At 56.1% G+C, this 18,813-nt stretch overlaps 2 protein-coding genes across 3 annotated transcripts; one reads left to right on the top strand and one right to left on the bottom strand.

Moving 5' to 3' along the window:
* The first annotated feature begins 320 nt into the window (after nucleotides 1-320).
* LOC122382661 (C-type mannose receptor 2-like) lies at nucleotides 321-15,302 on the top strand. 2 transcript variants are annotated; one of them, XM_043368300.1, is made up of 23 exons: nucleotides 321-448; nucleotides 736-965; nucleotides 3,122-3,222; nucleotides 3,739-3,808; nucleotides 4,349-4,489; nucleotides 4,746-4,862; nucleotides 5,266-5,402; nucleotides 5,754-6,041; nucleotides 6,379-6,482; nucleotides 6,733-6,895; nucleotides 7,245-7,350; nucleotides 8,640-8,809; nucleotides 9,068-9,188; nucleotides 9,385-9,678; nucleotides 10,011-10,159; nucleotides 11,030-11,230; nucleotides 11,406-11,567; nucleotides 11,890-12,203; nucleotides 12,443-12,573; nucleotides 13,035-13,190; nucleotides 13,511-13,549; nucleotides 14,078-14,279; nucleotides 14,884-15,302. In XM_043368300.1, the coding sequence occupies exons 2-23, from the start codon at nucleotides 896-898 to the stop codon at nucleotides 14,972-14,974; spliced, it is 3,327 nt and encodes a 1,108-aa protein (XP_043224235.1). In that variant the 5' UTR covers nucleotides 321-448; nucleotides 736-895; the 3' UTR covers nucleotides 14,975-15,302. The 2 variants fall into 2 exon arrangements, with proteins under 2 accessions (XP_043224235.1, XP_043224236.1); XM_043368301.1 differs by lacking the exon at nucleotides 4,349-4,489.
* On the bottom strand, nucleotides 15,276-18,341 carry LOC122382663 (calmodulin-like protein 4). The gene is made up of 5 exons (XM_043368304.1): nucleotides 18,249-18,341; nucleotides 17,562-17,592; nucleotides 16,940-17,074; nucleotides 16,333-16,515; nucleotides 15,276-15,898 (listed from the first exon to the last, which is right to left on the bottom strand). Exons 1-5 carry the CDS (start codon nucleotides 18,249-18,251, stop codon nucleotides 15,798-15,800), a joined length of 453 nt encoding a protein of 150 aa, XP_043224239.1. The 5' UTR covers nucleotides 18,252-18,341; the 3' UTR covers nucleotides 15,276-15,797.
* Between the last annotated feature and the right edge of the window lie 472 nt (nucleotides 18,342-18,813).

The raw sequence follows: 18,813 nt of genomic DNA, 5'->3' as shown, positions 1-18,813 counted from the left end.
CACGACAGCCACGATTCCGAGGCTGCCGATCGCTCCTTGTCTGTGATAAACTGTCTCCCTTCCTCTACCCCTCCCCTCCCCAGAGTCCGTCCCCTCTCAGTGCTCGTCACTGCCTGGTGCTGCGACGCACCACGTCTGTCTCTATCTGCCTGTCTGTCCGCCCGTCCGTCGGTGGGGGAACTGCTGTGCCATCGGACGCGCGAACGAGGATGGGGGGGGGGGGGGCGGATGCGTCAAATTACAAGTGGCTCCTTCCTGCTCTGTGGATAGCTGGACGTTTAATCGGATACCGCCGGCCAGCCTGGCCCACCATCGAGGAGGGTCCCCCTACCGAGCCGCAGTTGGCCGATGTCCACAGTGTGACCTGCGGTGTGTGCTGGCGGGGAACGCTGAAAAAATTGCGCCCATGGAACGGTAGAACCGTAGCCAGTGCCTCGGCTTCCGATTGGTGAGAAATGAAGCAATGTGAACAAGATATTGCAGCGAGTGTTTATGATCGAGAGCCAGTGAGCCAGAGCTAGTACCTGGCGCTTTGTCTGACGTGACACTGTTACTCGTTTGGTTGCCTAGTCGCTTGTGTCCGCTCGAAGTTCACTTTAGTCCCCCTGCTCGATCATCTGCCCACCATTTCGACCCTTCTCGACGGTTGTAATGTGTATACATCGCCCTGGCTCTATGATCTGTCCACTTTTCCGCCCCTCGCAGCCATCTGACTCTTGTACCGCACACCCTCAGACGTGTCGCCGCCTGGAGCCCGTCTCGCGGGCGGCCGGTGTCTGTCCCGCCGACCGGCTGTGGACGGTCGGTGCGCACCGCCGGCAGCGGACGGACAGGCGGCAGTAGCCGGTGGTGTCGCCGACCGGGCGGTCATCCGCGCTCCGCTCCACACGGCGCTATGGCCGCGCCCGCCCCCCGCCTTCTGGTCTCAGCACTGCTGGCTATCGGCGCCGCCCGGCTGGTCTCAGGTGAGCTCATCTAGTCACAACGCTGCTGGCTCAACACCCTTGTAGTAAACTTCAGTTGACAGGTTATGAACACTTCGAGGTGAATCGACTATTTTAATGCAAACGATGAAAGTATTTTTATCGCGAGATTAAGTTCTATTATGATGATTATCGGAGTTTCTTTAAAAAGAATAGCGTATGAAAATATGTCGCTAAAACGGCTTTAGTGGGCTCAAGCGTGGTGCCATTCCATACTGGACTGTTGCAGTCGGGAGACGTTACGTATCTTAATTATGTCGGTCTTATTTTGAAACACGCTGGCTTCCAGTCTATGTGTTGTTATTTGGCTGCACATATGGGTAAGGAGTTCTCGCAACTTCATTGAGAATCGCATACGATTTGAGCTGTGTATCGCTGTCGAATCGTGGTCCTGTGATGTGTGCGTGGGACGCCGCTCTCAGCTCGTAATTTGTGTGACCCCGCTCGCAGTTTGATCGAATTCTTTATGACGTCGCTCGTAATTAGCTCGCACAGTACGAGGAGTACGCTCGTAGTGTACTCTGTGACGCCGCTCTCAGCTCGTACTCCGTGTGACGTCGATCACAATGATCATCAGCTCGTACTCCGTGAGTCCGTGTGAGGTCGCTCGCAGTTAGCTCGTACTCCGTGTGACGTCGATCACAATGATCAGCTCGTACTCCGTGAGTCCGTGTGAGGTCGCTCGCAGTTAGCTCGTACTCCGTGTGACGCCGATCACAATCAGCTCGTACTCCGTGTGATGCCACTAGCGGCTGGATCGTGCTACGATGGTTGCGCCTGTGTGATGCTTTTCACAATTATATGGTCCCAGTTGCCACACTAAGGTAGGTTATATTATTGTTGTTTAGCGATTGAACTTTACAATCAACATTGGAGTAGCCTAAAACGCAGTTATGTTAGTTTTGTCAAAGGGTTTTTAAGCCATCTGTGCTACTTGCTTCCAAAGGTATATCTTGCTGTGGCGATGTAATTTAGAAACGGCTCTATGATACTTCCTATCGACTGTTGTTTCACTTTTGTTTGTTTGCTTGTTTTGTTGGGTTAGGCCCTTTCGGTCCAATTAGACCATTTCAGAGCCGGGAGGATGTTAGGATATAGGGGGAGACATTGGTCTGGGCAGGCACCCTAGTGAGTCGCCGGGGCTGAGCCCGTCCAGAGGACAGGCCACCCAGCCCCAAGGCACTCACTGCACCCGGCTACGGGGTGCGCTCCCTCAGGAGCAGTGGTGCCGCTCCAAGGGAGCAGCCCGCATGAGATAAAGTTGCCTGTCCAGCCCGGAGGGGGGTTGCGGCGTGGAGGAGAAGGATTTCAGTATCCTGAGGATAGAAGCACGGAACGGGTGTTGTTTCACTCGCCGCATGGGGTTCTTACACCATCCGGCAGACGTCTGCAGTGTTGCTGCGGTTGCGTTCTTGATACGGTTGCAGGTATCAGGACAGGCGACTTGGCCTCCGCTGGGCGGCCGGCGCTGTTTATCGGACCGGAGGGCCATGTGGCTGGGTCTGTGGCCGGCCCGGACCCCTGTCCGTGCCGCCCGGCGCCGGGTACCGGCGGGCACGTGCCAGGCGCCGCGGAGCTGACCGCCGACATAAACAGGGCGCCCGGCCGACCTCTGACCGGCCAGCTGCGCGTCAGTGGCGCCCGGACCCCGGCGAGCTGCGCTGCGTCCGGCACCGCGGGTCCGCCTCAGCGCCCGTCGACCGTCACAGGGTGTCCTCCCTCCCCCCGACCGTCACAGCGCCCCCCGACCGTTTCAGCGCCCCCCGATCGTCTCAGCGTCCCCTGACCGTCACATGGTGCGCCCCCCCCCCGACCGTCACATGGTGCCCCCCCCCCCCCCCGACCGTCACAGGGCGCCCGCCAATGGTCACGGGGCGCCCATAAGCTAGCAGATAATTCACAACAGCATCACATCCCTACGTTACAACGCAGTTCATCACTGATTTTTTTTCAGGATTCAAAACTGTGCTGGGAGCTTTGATTGTTCTTTATGAAACATGCTGCTTTTGAAGCTTGCTGAAGTACTTATTCGAAAATCGCTAATGAATTAGCGGAAACATGCGTACATGAAGGACAAGGGGTCCCGGGTCATCTACGGACTGTGTATCAATGTTATCACTGGTACCCGTGTGCCGCAGGCACGCCATGCCCGGCCGACTGGCTGCAGAGCGGAGCCTGGTGCTACCTGACCAATACCTCGAGCACGCTGAGCTGGGCCGGCGCTCAGGAGCACTGCCAGGTGGGTCTGCCGGCGTCAGCATCAGTGTGGGTTAGCGGGCGTCAGGATCAGTGGTGTGGGTCTGTCGTCATAGGGAGCGGTTAGGGTCTGCTGGTATCAGGAACAGTAGGGCCATGTTGGTATCAGAATCTGAACATGAACTTGGGGTCTGTGATGGAAGGTGTCTCTGACTATGTCGTCAGCTTCATTCTTCAGTTTTACTTTCGAATCGTGTTCCTCAACAGCCACTGGCGCTGTTTACCCAATAAAATTTTCGCCGCCCCTCAAGGCAGCCTTTCACATTAACGTCCGTTTGCGACATATGTAGTTGGGGAGTCTTTGCACAGACAGTTCCCCTGAAGGTTGTTTCTGGCCGCCATTGTGCGACATAGAAAGAGACCCTTAGCGGGAGACAGTTTCTGATCGCGGTGTGCGACATAGTGGCAGTTTCTGACCCCGGTGCGACTTAGAGGCAGTTTCTGACCCCGGTGCGACTTGGAGGCAGTTTCAGTGACCCCGGTGTGTGCCCGTCGACAGGAGCACGGCGGCTCTCTGGTGATGATGGAGGACCGTAGCAAACTACTGGACGTGGTCGACCTGCTCAAAGGTGAGACCGACACGAGGTCGTGTGTATTATACTGGGCGTGAGTCGATCCCTAACAGAGTGGACCACTAACAGCGCGGAGATCAGACGGGTAAGGTCAACTCGTTGGCCGCCTGGTGTGAATGTGGTGTGGCGGTAGTGTAGTACAGCATGGCCACACTAAGAGGGGCACTAACTGGGATACAGTGGATTCTAGACAACATGGTCACTTGACATGCTGAGGTTTGTAGCGGGTTTTCTCACCCCGACTGTAGCCGTTTTGTCTTTCAGTGTTCTCACGGCTTAAACTGCCCCTGGCGGAGCTTAGATAAATAATGGGACAAATGCACGTCGTCAATGTGCCAGTGACTGGTGCACGAGGTGGTCTGTTTGGGTTACTTCTGTCGGCTCAGAGGTGCCCTGGGGTGTCTCGGCGGCGCGGGGAGGAGCCCGGCGGGAGCGAGGCGGCGGGCCTGGGGCCGCTGTCTGGGCCCGGGCCGCCCTCGGCTCCCCCGGCCGTCCTGTGCCCGTGCAGCGGCTCACGGTGTGGGGCCGCGGCGGCAGGTCTGAACTCTGCCCCGGCCGCGCCGGTGCCGGCGCCTCTGCCGCTGCGGTGGACCGACGTCCCGCAGATGCCGCCGCTGCCTCCGGACGAGCACCGCCGGCTGCTTTCTCTGCTCAGCGGACCGGCCGCGCTGGGTTACGGTGAGCCTGGCCGACCTCTGCCTCCCAGTCGTCCCTGCCTCTAGACCGGCCCTAGCCTCCCGACCACTACCTCCCAGCCGGCCCTGCATGACCTGGGTAGAAGATAGCGGCTCTATGATCGATGACTATAGACCTCCTCTGCTGTGCCGGTGTCAGACACCAGTCACACACGCAGTAAATACGCATCCACTGATTGGCTCGTCTGGGGTACGGTGCTGCCTCCACGGTCCACTGACGCGCGGTGTCCCTGTTCCAGCCGTGGGCCTCGAGAGACGCTGGTGGATTGGCATACGCAAGACGTCCGGAACCACCAGCATGGAGGAGAGGCAGGACGGCGCCCTCGACAACTTCGGCGAGGAGAAAGTGATTAAAAGTAGGTTTAGTGTGTTAGCTTCTTTGCAATAATAAAAACGTACGGTAACATAACTCAAAGGCATATTAGCTTGTAGAAATAGACAAGGATTATCTCATAGCCTGGGGCAGATCGCGTGTAGTTTTTTAAGTAGGCTGTACGGTGACCGGGGACGACCTGGCGGTTGCAGATATGGCGGCTCTTTAGCCGGAGATGGTATGCCCTCAATGGAGGGAACTTCCCACTACAACAATTTGAACAAAGGACTATCACTTTCAGAGCTAAAGGAGCTTACTTATGTATAGTACGAAGAACGACTGTTACAACTGGGCATATTTACTTCGTAAACCTACTGTAACGTCGGAGCGTAGCCGTTTTAAAAGTAAAAACTATCACACGGTGGTGCGCGCGGCGCTGTCGACAGACGCCAGTTCCGGGGAATCGGGCTCTCACCAGTGCGTCTTCCTGACGGCCGCCGACGGCTTCTGGTACTGGACCGCCTGCGACACGCCGCTCAACTACGTCTGCCAGAAGGCGGCCGACCGCGTCCAGGTGGCCGTGGTCAGTACAGACACCGGGGGTAGCGGCCGTGGTCAGTACAGACACCGGGGGTAGCGGCCGTGGTCAGTACAGACACCGGGGGTAGCAGCCGCGGTGGTCAGTACAGACACCGGGGGTAGCGGTCGTCATGGGGCGCAGTGCATGCTGGCCAGTAGAGTTTTTGTTTTAAACATTGAACGGCTTTGCTATGTGATCCGATTTTGTTGGTCGTGGTGTGCCGTGCTGTGTGGTGGAGCACTGTGCTGTGTGAACGCCAATGTGAAGTAACGTGTGGTGCCTCGCCGTACGTCGCCCCACGGTTATTGCACGGACCGCCTCTCCACCCGTCCGTTTGCCGTCCCGTGTCGCCAGGTGAGTCCGGACCGCCAGCGGCCCGACCCGGTCTGGCTGCGCGCCCACGAGGCCGCGCTGCTGGCCGGCCTGCGCCCCGCCGACGACTCCACCGACGACAAGGGCGAGTACAGCGCCTCCAAGGCGACCATGACGCCGATACCGCCGCCCTCCACCACCACTCCGCTGCCGCCGACGCTGGGACCGGCGCCGTCGGGCGGCGGCGGCTCGACGGCGGCGCCGGCCACCACCACCCCGTCACCGTGCACCGGGGAGAACTGGTGGCTGCTCACCAGCCGCTGTCATCATGTGAGTGCCGCCGCGCCGCTCAGCCAACCGGGGGGTGACACCGGCGCAGTCACACAGCGTGGCATCAGCTCGTATGGTCGATCTATATCAGGCAATGTGGTCTAACACTGGCTTCCCCTTTGGTGTACATAACATAAAACTATTTGGTTATGGATTTATTTTTCATGTATGCATTTGTGGTTCCCGAAAATAACACACGTTTGTCGATATATTTGAATGTCGGGTATCTTTAGATGCTTTGATAAAACCTGGGTCACTCTGAATCAAGATCACTGACTCAACCCCTGTTCAGTCTCCCCTGACCTGATATTTTTCGAATATTTCTCCATTTACGTAGATCTTCCTGGACGTCAAGAGCTACGCGGAGGCGGAGCAGTCGTGCGCGGACAAGGGCGGCCACCTGGCACAGTTCGACAGCGAGGAGGCTCAAAGGACGTTCCGGTAAGACCAGCTGTGTTTCCTAAAATTTGTCGTTATTCCTTCTTCGCTGTCCGATCATATTACATATGATTGCCTGACCTGCGAGCTGAGCAAACAGCATCACTTTACACTTTCGGCATGAATAAACAATTACCCTGGAACATACTGGAGTAGGCCTCCAAGGCACGTATCGACACGTCTAGTGACATCCATGAGTGCTCTCCGGGCGGCCGATCTGACCCACACCCCTCCGTCCGCTTCTATGGGGTAGGGCGCGCTACCAGCTCATCTCGGGCTCGGTGTGGATCGGCCTGTCGCGGCCCGACCAGCGCTCCGACTTCCGCTGGGCCAGCGGCGGCCAGCCGGCGTTCGCCGCCTGGGCACCCGGTCACCCGAACGCCAACCGTACCTGTGTCACTCTCGACCTGAGAACGGTGAGCCAGGCTGAGGGACGGGACACGGGACACGGGGCGAAGGTGAGACACGGGCCGGGGTACAAGGTGGACATGGGACGGGACTGTGTGGGACATGGGAGATGACTGCCTGGGACACGGCGAGACCGAATGCGTAGTAATACACAAGTTGGTGCACGACGCGGGACGGAATGCAGCACGGGAACGATGCGGGGACACTGACTTTGTCATTTGCTCTGCAGCCACCGTCTGCAATGAATCCCGTCGGGCCGCGCTAGTGAAAGGTCTTGTGTATTGAAACCGTCATTCGCTATGTCCAAATGACGGGCTGAGCCTAGGTGGTCACATTCGCCGTTACTTTCCTTTCCAGGCGAAGTGGTTGTCTACCGATTGTGCGACGAAAAAGCCGTTCGCCTGCTGCCGGAGTGTGGACGCCACTGAGCGCCCGCCGACAGTGACCACCACACCGGCCCCTGGTCAGTATAAGTATCACTACCCTGGCCCCCGGTCAGTATCAGTATCACTACCCTGGCCCCGGTCAGTATAAGTATCACCACCCTGGCCCCCGGTCAGTATCAGTATCACCACCCTGGCCCCCGGTCAGTATCAGTATCACTACCCTGGCCCCCGGTCAGTATAAGTATCACCACCCTGGCCCCCGGTCAGTATCAGTATCACTACCCTGGCCCCTGGTCAGTATCAGTATCACTACCCTGGCCCCCGGTCAGTATCAGTATCACTACCCTGGCCCCTGGTCAGTATCAGTATCACCACAGCGGCCCCTGGTCAGTATCAGTATCACTACTCTGGCCCCTGGTCAGTATCAGTATCACTACCCTGGCCCCCGGTCAGTATCAGTATCACTACACCGGTCCTTGGTTGGTATCAGTATCACCACACCGCCCCTGGTCACTGCTCAGTATCAGTATCACCACACCGGTCTCTGATCAGTATCAGTATCACCATACCGGCATCTCGTCAGTATCAGTGCCACCACACCGGCCGCTGGCCAGTATCAGTATCACCACACCGGCCCCTGGTCACTGGTCAGTGTCACCACACCGACCCCTGGTCAGTATCGTCAGTATCGTTTGCCAATGTTTGACGGATGTCCCTCGTCCTTTGACGGTGACCTCCCAGCGGCCCATTCCCCTTCCCTACATCCGTTCTACTAGTCACCAATCAGTCACCAATCAGTGAGGCACTTGTGCCACTCAGGACCCCAGCCTCCGTGCCGGGCCGCGCGCCATCTGTCGCATGGCGCCGGATGTGCGCAGCTATGTGTCCGCATCGGATATGTGTCGGGGAACAGCGTTGTTTCTCGGCGTATTAGCAACCAATGACTTTCGGTGATAATAATTGGACTCCGTTTTGACTTGATGGAGGTGAAATTCTTTGGTTATAATTTTGACATGTGGGTACCTTTTGTGAGTCGAAACTTAGGTCCGAGTGACAGTGAAGCGAAGAGTGTTGTCAAGGCGTTCAGGAGGTGTAGGGTCACGGCTCACCACTATCAGCGGCACGTGCCATATCGTTGTTAGTAGTTCCCCGACTAAAGATTAGCGCCCCGATCTCGTCCGTATTTAGCGCATGTATCGGTTGGGGGCCCAGAGTACCAGTATTTCTCCAGCGCCCCGCACGTCTCCGTGCGGCAGTGTCGGCCGGCGGTGGGTCTCCAGCTCTCCCTCACGTCTCCGTGCACTCCGGCGGTGTCGGCCGGCGGTGGGTCTCCAGCTCTTCCTCACACCTCCGTGCACTCCGGCAGTGTCGGTGGCCTGCGGCGGCGGCGACTGGTGGCAGTTCGGCTCCACCTGCCTGCTGCTCGTCTCCAACTCCCCGGCCAGCTGGCACGCCTCGGAACTCGACTGCCGCGGCCGGGGCGGCACGCTCGTCAAAGTCACCAGCGTCGCACTCAACCAGCACATCCGGGGAAAGGTGAGCGGGCACAAATAAAATGTGCTTTGTGAACACAGGCTACCTTCAGTCGGCTATCACGTTGACAGTTCCTACTGCCTAGTGTAGTAGGTTGAAACCTTAATGTGGTACGAACCATCCAGTGACCAATGAGTGCCTGATGCGCCTGCTGACAAGCACCGCGTGGTGGCTGCTCGCCACCGGCCGCCCTCTCCACGTGCCGGAGACGGCCGGCTGGAGCTCCCGTGCCCCCGTCTGACGGCTCATCTGTGCCCGCAGCTGAGCGGAGTCTCTGCGTGGATCGGTCTGACCAAGCTGAACTCGGCCCGCGCCTACCGCTGGACGGACGGCTCGGCAGTGGCGTTCGCCAACTGGTCGGGTGCCTCGACCACCGGCACAGGTGGGATTCTGACCGTCCCTCCCTCCTTGGCCGCCCCTGGCGGTCTTCATTGTACCCGCCCAGCCCGATGAATGTGTACACTCGAGTGCCATTGACTGTGTGTGTGCCGCCGCCAGTGTGGTCGGCGCTTGCTGCTTTGCGCTCTCTTCCCATGCCGTCCGCTGACCGGCCGTCCCGTTCCGCCCTGATCTGCCAGACATGGCCAGCTGCGCGCTGCTGGACGGCGGCCACGGCTACTGGCGCGCCGTCAACTGTAACGCGCCGCAGCCGCACGTCTGCCAGCGGCCCGTGTACGGCGGCCGGCCGCAGCTGGCGCCGCCCGAGCAGCCGGCGCCGCGCTCCAGCTGCCCCGACAGCTGGCAGCCGTACGGCGTCGACCGCTGCCTGCGGCTCGTCAACCGCAACATGAGCTGGACAGAGGCGCGCCAGTGGTGCCGCGACCAGGCCGACGGTGGAGACCTGATCAGCGTTCCCAACGCCGTCTACCAGGGTCAGTCGACCGGTCGCACGGGCTCAGATACCGGGTCACGGGGTCAGATACCGGGGTCACGGGGTCAGATACCGGGGTCAGGGGGTCAGATACCGGGGTCATACGGGCTCAGATACATGTCATACGAGGTCAATTTTCGGGATCGTGCGGGATCACTTACTGTGGTTGCATGTGGTCAGTTGCTGGTGTAAGGGGGGTATGCTGCTGTGGTCACTGGCCACGTGACCACAGCTGGTCACGTGACCGTCAGTCGAGTCAGTTGAACTCCCACCGAGTCGACCGCGACCTTCCACCCAAAGCGATCTGACCCCGCCCGTCCGTCCTGCCGGCAGCGTTCCTCACCTCTGCCGTGCGCGGCTCCAAGGCGAACCTGTGGATCAGCCTATCGTACGACGAGGTGGACCACCAGCGCTTCCTCACCTGGACCGACGAGACGCCCGTCAACTACACCAACTGGGCGCCTGGACAGCCGTCCACGCTGGTAAGATGGGCGCCTGGACAGCCGTCCACGCTGGTAAGATGGGCGCCTGGACAGCCGTCCACGCTGGTAAGACGGGCGCCTGGACAGCCGTCCACGCTGGTAAGATGGGCGCCTGGACAGCCGTCCACGCTGGTAAGATGGGCGCCTGGACAGCCGTCCACGCTGGTAAGACGGGCGCCTGGACAGCCGTCCACGCTGGTAAGATGGGCGCCTGGACAGCCGTCCACGCTGGTAAGATGGGCGCCTGGACAGCCGTCCACGCTGGTAAGATGGGCGCCTGGACAGCCGTCCACGCTGGTAAGACGGGCGCGTGGACAGCCGTCCACGCTGGTAAGATGGGCGCTGGACAGCCGTCCACGCTGGTAAGACGGGCGCCTGGACAGCCGTCCACGCTGGTAAGACGGGCACCTGGACAGCCGTCCACGCTGGTAAGAATTCAGTCGCCTATCATAGTGTCACAGTTAATTCTTCTTCCCCTCCCCCCCCCCCCCACCGAAATTGTGACCGTATATTTCCGCTGATCCACTCTCAGTATTGTGACAGCTGAGTACCGTCCCTCAGTATTGTGACAGCTGAATACCGTCCCTCAGTATTGTGACAGTCGAGTCCTGCTCCTCGCGACAGTGATAGCCCAGTCATGTCCGTCTCGACAGTGTAACATCGGAACTCCGCTCCTCCCGACAGTGTGACAGTCGAGTCCCGCTCCTCCCGACAGTGCGACAGCCGAGTCCCGCTCCTCCCGACAGTGCGACAGCCGAGTCTCGCTCCTCCCGACAGTGTGACAGCCGAGCCCCGCTCCTCCCGACAGTGTGACAGCCGAGTCCCGCTCCTCCTGACAGTGTGACAGCCGAGTCCCGCTCCTCCCGCCAGTGCGACACCTGTCCCAAGACGTGCGGCGTGATCGACGGCAGGCGCACCACCAGCGCCGCCACCTGGAGTGACGTCGACTGCTCTATGCGGTACGGCGCTGTGTGCCAGCGGCCGGCCACGCCCAACAACTCGCTGGTCATCACACAGACGTTCTGCAACAACACCAACTCGTACGTGGCCACCGGCGGCTCGTGCTACAAGGTGAGATCTCACTGTCACGCCGGTATCAGTCCGCTGTCAGATGACACACTGGTGAACCACAGTTGAGTGTCACTGCTCAACAGATATTGACAGTTCTACATGTCGAAAAGATTACAGATGTGCTGGCGGTGGACGTGTGCTGAGACCCTGAGGATCATGTGGTCGTTTTGGGCAGGTCAGCCACGACTCGAAGACGTGGCACGACGCGACCGACGTGTGCCAGGCGGACGGCGGCGCGCTGGCTTATGTCGGAGACCTGTTCGACAACGCTGAGCTGGTGAAGCTGCTGTTCCGGCACAGCACCGACGTGTACTGGCTGGGCCTTAGCGACACAGCGGTACGTACCAGGGGCATGTAGGGCATAGGTGCAGATCAGCGGGTCAGGCAGCGATCTCAGTTGACATATCGCCACTAACTGTGGCCTGGCACGGACGGAAGCAGCGCAAAGTAGATGTAGAAGCGTGGTAGCAGTTTCCATTTGGGGCCGACAGAACTCCACCATCCCTCGAAATCTGTAGCAGCTTGCGATTCTCTGGATTCTCTACATTGGTTGTATCTTCATGCCAAGTATGCCTTTGCAGCGTGCGCGGGTCATGAGCGATACTGATCCCCGTTCTAGCAGTCAGCAGACTGACTCAGTGTCTTCCTCCACTCGGCAGCGTCACGGGATGATGGAGTGGACCAGCCCGTGGCCGCCGGTCGCCACATTCGTCAACTGGGACCCCGACTACTCGCGCAAGCCGACGCGCGACTCGTGCGCCGCGTTTGTGCCTACCTCGGGCCGGTGGCAGCACCGCGACTGCGCGCTGGAGCGGCACCCGTTCGTGTGCCAGGTGGCGCCCGAGCGACAGGCGGCTGCCCAGCCCGGGGGGCGCTGCTCGGCCGTCGAGGGCTGGATCGCCGGCGACTCGCGCTGCTACCGCGCCTTCGAGCCGAGCGGCGCCGGCTTCAACTGGACAGAGGCCAAGACCGGGTGAGCCGCGCACGGTGGCGCTCTTACAGAGAGGAAGGGGTCGTTCTAGCGGGGCGGGGAAGGGGTGAGGAGGACGGGTAACTGTGATTGGAGAGAGAGAGCTGGTAGAGGACTACACAGATATGGGGGATGCCGGAACGTGAGAATGATTTGGGGAAGTTCCACGTTGCCTATTAGCTATGTATCCGTGTCATCAACAACTGTGTGTTACCCACTGAGTTTCCGTGTCCGTGTTTCAGCTGTGAGCAGCGCGGCTACCAGCTGGCCACTGTCTCGTCCGTCACCGACTTCTGGGCCACCCGGGACGCCGTGCAGACGCTCTCCTCGCGGCTCAGCGCCTGGATCGGACTCAGCAGTCGGCAGAATAAAGGTAGGCACTAGTTGGACGGACTGCAGCCGGCAGAACAAAGGTATGTGCTCGAAGGACGGACTGAGCAGCCAGCAGAACAGAGGTAGATGGTAGCCACCAGGAACGGTCCCGGCGCGCTAGCCCGCCGGCCACTGATCGGACACACTGACGGTAAAGCTGTGGGCGACTCTCCATTGATAAAATACAGCTGTCGAACGGCGGCAGCTCCGGTGGCGTCCAGCCAGCCCACTAGCAGTTCCATCGCTGCTTACTGATGACAGATAACATGTGTACGAGTCCCGTGGCCCAGCACCCCACTAATGGTTCTCTCGCTCTCCTATCTGGCAGAGTACTGGGCCGACGGCAGCCCGATGGTACATACCTAGGTGACGGTTCCCTCTCCTCTCATTAACAGAGTACAGCTGGGCGGACGGCAGCCCGATGGTACCCCCTGGCTGACGGTTCCCTCTCCTCTCTGGCAGAGTACAACTGGGCGGACGGCAGCCCGATGGCGTACCGGGCGTGGCAGCGCAGTGAGCCCACCCGGCCGGCCGGCTGTGTGCAGGTGTCCCGACACATGAACGGCCGATGGGAGACGGTCGACTGCGGCCGCCGGACGGCCTACATCTGCATGAAGGGTGAGCCTACTCAGGGGATCCACGGAGCACGATAGTCCGCGTGTCTTAGTTTTGCGGTGGGTCCCGCCGGTTTGGAGGGCGGAGCGAGGTCTGGTGTTTGAATCACCTTCCCCTCAGGGTCGTTAGTTTTGCTCGAGGATGACTGTCACACACAGGCCAGACATTCGAGAATGACCAACACTTGATGAGTGGTGAAATATGATGATTGATGATGATCTGATTTTTCTGCATTTGCTATCAGTTACTCTCCTTGTGTTTAAACAATCAGTTCATCGTCCAAACATAGTCCAGTCAAACTAACGACCGACACCGTTTTCCAGCAATGAAAGGACCTGGCGCAGGTGCCATCACGGGTGGAGGTAAGCATAGCTATCACTTCGAATCGCGTTCTTGGATGTGCCTTTAAATGGAACTCATTAAGATTAACAAGTACTTAAAAAAATCGACGTCGCTCTCGAGATCTGATGGTGCAGGCAGAACATTGAGCGATGAGCATGCAAGAAGCAATATTCGCATTCGACAGATCACAGACCGGTTACTTTTTTGGGAAGCGTGCAAATCTCACATCACAGCCTTGTGGTAGAGAGTTCAACTTTTCGTAGCTCTACCATACCAAAGTGTTTCTCAAATCCACGACCATTCCCACTTGTGAACTGGCGCTCTATGCCCCATGCATTAGCGCAATTGCTCCCGATTGAGTTTCGCGAGGGCGCCGTAAGATCTTTCACTGGCCACCGACTGACTGTGCGTTGGCTCCTGACCGGCTTATTACGTTGACGCCCGGCCGTCTGTGTGTTGGCCCCTCGGCTGTCATGCGTTGACCCCCGACCGGCTGTGCGCTGACTCCCGGCCGACTATCCCTGACCCGCCGCGGCCGGCTGCGGCAGAGAGCTCCGGCGGCGGCGGCGGCTGGACGGCGTTCGGCGTAGTGGTGCTGGTGCTAGTGCTGACGGCGGCGCTGGCCGGGCTCGGACTGTGGTTCGCCCGCCGACAGCGCGCCGCCTGGCTGCCCTCCTGGCTGCTCAGCTCGCGCGGCACCCACCACTCGGTGGAGAACCTGGCCTACAGCCGGCACCAGAACTCAGACAGGTAAGAAACATCGCCTACAGCCGGCACCAGAACCCAGACAGGTAACAAACATCCCCTACAGTCGACAATGGAACACCGACAGGTAACTACGGCTGCAGAACTCAGGCAGGTAGCACCCCCTACACACACTAGGCAGCTGGTAACGACTCCTACAGAAAAGACAGGTAACAGTCCCTACAGAACACCCACAAGTAACCTGGCCAACGGACGGCACCTGACAGATGGGCAACTCCACCTTCATAAAACATCTGCTGCCATATGTGACTTACTCTGGGCAGATGATTGGTATTCATGCCACCTGATGATTCATGGATGAGGCCTATTATTGCCTCCTGAGGCCCCTTGCATCAAAGTACCTAACTAGGTAGAATCGAAAAACCGACATCAGAGTTAGCTAACCTGCCAACCTGAGTTAGCTAAGGGTGGTAAATTATTTTGCAACAGCTCGTAAGGTAAACTATAGGTGCTTGGTAGATTTTATAAGTAAATTGCCACGGTAGAGTCTTATAGTGGATATACGGTGCAACCAAGAAGTGGTGCAAGAGGCTGGGCTGGATGGTATATTGTTTTCCTCCAGTGACACCATCCGTACGTCACATTTCAGCGCCGAACTGACTGTGGATAATGGCAACCTGGATACGATCGCCGCCCACCGGTTTGGCTCTGAGGAGCAGCTGGTTATGCGGGAGGATTGAGAACGCTCGAGGTGGGGCTCCAGTGGCCAGACCCTGTCGGCGAAACACCCTCACAGCACCTCATGGACACCGCTGCAGTGAAGGGTGCACGCGGGCCTCGGTGCGAGTCACCGACATATATGGTAAACTGGGCATCATGTTTTACAATGCTTCCTCTCAGTGATTGTGTATGAAGAGAAGGTCGAATGAGGGAAAATTCAGTTTCCCAGTTTTAGACATTCAATGGGCATTTTCTTGTTTTAGGATCAATGTTTGTATGATGAATACCTATGATCTTATAGCTTTCGCTTAAACCAACATATTACTTGTAAATATATATATTGTGATACTTTGTGACGAATTTCATACACCGCATTTCGTACAAGGCGACAGTGAGATTCAGGAGCACCCGGCACTTGCTAATAACTACGGCACTCTGCGGAAGACAGGCCGGGGCATACTATGAGTGGAATGCTGGTGAGATTACATCGATACAGTGCAGTGATTATGCGTCGGATAACAATAAATAAATAACAAACACCTTTTAATCTTTCTGCGATAAAAAGTATTCAAAATATGAATGCAGGACAATAAAAACATGATAAAAAATATATTCTGGGAAAGTCCCCACAACCAAACATGGTCACGCCTCTATGCTGGTGCCAATATGGACGGTCAGTGCCGCACCTAACGGTATCAGCAGCCTGAGGGAGGGATCACCAGGAGCCGAGTCATCTCCCGGCGGCTGGCGGGGCTGGTCGGCTCAGGGGGCGGGGTGGGATGAGTGTGCGGGCCGCCGACCGCGCCGAGCGGTCCAGCCGTGCCGCTGCGACAACAGCTAGAGCTAGTAGTAGTCCGGCACGGGGGCGCAGACAATCTTCACAAAGTCGTCGTACTTGACAAAGCCGTTCGGCTGGATGTTAGCTTCCCGGAATATCTGGTCCACTGCGGTCAGAAAGAAAGGGAAGTGTAGGTATCAGAAGCTGCTGCCTACGGGTGACGTGGATTCGAACAGCGCATGAATGAACACAATGCGGTAAGCGCCACTGAAAAAAAAAACGGAATGGCACAGCACAGGACAATAATGCTGCTGCTATTTACAACGGGAGTAAAATCCTTTCACTATCGAGCGAGCCACACGGCGAAGTTAGCCAGTCGTGTGCAATGCGGCACAGACTACCTTCCCAGCGTTCGTCATGACTGCCATCTAGCGTCAGGATTGTGAAATGAATGGGATTCCAGGAATTTCGGCGTTTGGAGCCCATTTCAATATCTAACTATATTTGCTAGGTGAATATTTAGACATACAAGTGCGAAATATGTGCACGTTGAACTTGGGTCAAGCTAATGACTCTGAGTCGCTCCGTGTGTGTACTGACCTTCCCTCGGGCTGAGACACTCGCCCCAGCGGAGCAGGATGTGCCGCAGGTTACGGGCCGGGAGCATCCCCCGGCGTGACGTGTCGTGGCCGCGGAACGCCTCGATTATCTCCTTCGGGATCTTCTCCTGCTGCGTGTGCTGGTGCATCACATCCAGGAACTGGGCGAACGTCATCTTACCGCCTGCAAATAATGGCAAAACTCACGGCCTAACTCATACATACATAGACAATGCTCAGTTACCGGTTACCTGACAAAGTAATTCTTACATATTACTATCAAATTAGTTTGCAAATTATATTCAAATACTTCGGATAGATTACAGTGGTTTGCAACGAAGCGGCAGGCATAATTCAAAAACAGGTCCAATTATTCCCAAAACTCATGGAATTCGCTTCCTTGCGTCACGTGCACCGGGCTGGGCACTGCGCAGTCTTAAAATTTTTTTTAAAAAAACTTGGTACCTACGTGCTTTTCTATGCCAGGGAAACTGTAAAAATTCCATCAATTTCGGGCACTGCGGGAGGAGCAATAACAGCAATATGTAGATAACACGTTCTTCTAGATATCCGAAGATGTTTTTTCCAATGAAGTTGGAATTCCTTACCTTTTTCCTTCATGTATTTTTGCAGCTCAGCGATGGTGGGCGACAAGCCCAGGGACCTCATGATGACGGTCAGCTCGTCCATGGTGGTGATCTGTCCGCCGTGGCGGGCGAACAGGTGGAAACAGTCGCGGAACTCTGCCGGCACACGGTACAATTCAGACGGAAAACAATACACAGCTGGAAACCGTCGCAAAAACTGCCAGCGCAAGTCGCAACTAATACACGCAAAGAACCGCAGAGGAAAAGAAAAATCGCTTGAAGCAGCCACAGCCGCCAACGAGGATCTATCATCGCTGGAAATACGCCCAAACTACCAGGCTGGAAACAAAGTTAATGTTAATTCATGGCTGATAAAACAATAGCAAACTATAATCCTGAACCTCAAGCAAGTTACTCTGTTATGGTCAGTTATGGTGACCTGACATAATTACCTTTACAACTATAAGGCAAAATATTAGGAAAGGGAATAGGGAGAAATCTACCTTGAAATTGAATAAATAAGCAGAGCGAGTGCTGAGTAGTGAGTACCAAGTACCAAATGGGGAAGCAGGTGGGTGAAAAGGAGAGTGAAGGAGGGGAGAAAAGAGTGAATGAGGGAGAGAAATATATATTCCAAACTTACCATCAATATCCTGCTCTTTGAAAAACCTGGCCTGAAATGCAAGACAATGATAATGACCAGTTATGAACAACACAAGTCACAACAACACAGGTGCACACACTATATTAAAGGTAATACAACACTTTTAATATGGGGTTTTGAACTGGAATAGCAGTTTTGTAGGTTTCGTAGCTTGAGCTGAGATAAGCACAAATCAGGAGCTTTCATGGTCCAACTACCACCCTAGGCAAAGATATGTCATTTCTCATTTCAAACTTGGTGCCTAGCATAGGAATTTAGTGCTTTACAGAAGAATGCCAAACATGCAGCCTCCTGTCGCAGAAGCCAGAGCAAGCCAATCAGCATGCAGTTTAAGACTCGACTTGGTTTGGAACTTCAACTTCGCAATACGATTGGTCGAACACAATAAGCTTCTGTTGCCAACAATGTAAGGATGATGATTTAATTGCAATGAAATTGTAGTGTTTTTCACTATCATTGCATCCTTTTGCTTAAAGCCTACGCTTAGTTTGATATAATGAAGCCTGTTTGAGTTCAAGCTCTGGCCTGGTCACTGGTCAGCACTCAATCATTTCGTTATTATTCTTGGCACTTCAAGCACACTGACATCCAGCATATCGTTCAGAAGATCTTGAACAAAGGATCTTATCTTAGTCTAGGTAACTTTAAACAAATAAAAACACTTACCATGACTAAGAATTGAATACAAATGTCAATTGCCCCCACTGGATTGCCCCCTACAAAAATGTCACAGGGTACCGTTAGATTTTTAGATCGAGTCTTGTCGCAGCAGCGCCATTTTCAACACGATAAGCTTTGTTTATAATCAGCTGATTGGAAGCTGTCTGCTAAAACGCTGTCAAATTTCGTTGCAACAATAATCACACTAACCCTTGCATAATTCGACAATGTTTTGCACATTAAATTATAATATGTCATCATATTTGTGGGAAATTGGGGAATTCAATTTAAATGATCCGTAATTCCCCCAAAGCCTATGACCGTATTCTTGTTACCTGATTGCATGTATTGTGTAATAACTGTACCTAACATGCCATGACAAGCCCCCAAGTTCGGCAAGTGCAGCAGCACCAAACCTTTACCCGGTCGTCACTAATCCAATAGTTTATAGTCTTGACCGGATCCAAGCGGTCCATCCTCAGTACCGTCCTCTCAGGACATACCAATCTGCATCTTCCATCATGCTACTTTTTCGAGCAAAGGTAGGGCGGTGCCGGTAAGGGGCAAGGGC

This window comes from Amphibalanus amphitrite, unplaced genomic scaffold (genome assembly GCF_019059575.1).
Source record: "Amphibalanus amphitrite isolate SeventyFive unplaced genomic scaffold, NRLGWU_Aamphi_draft 000144F_arrow, whole genome shotgun sequence".
Taxonomy (NCBI): Eukaryota; Metazoa; Arthropoda; class Thecostraca; order Balanomorpha; family Balanidae; genus Amphibalanus; species Amphibalanus amphitrite.
Note: the sequence above shows the minus strand (reverse complement) of the source record. Positions and strands in the feature narration are given on the sequence as shown.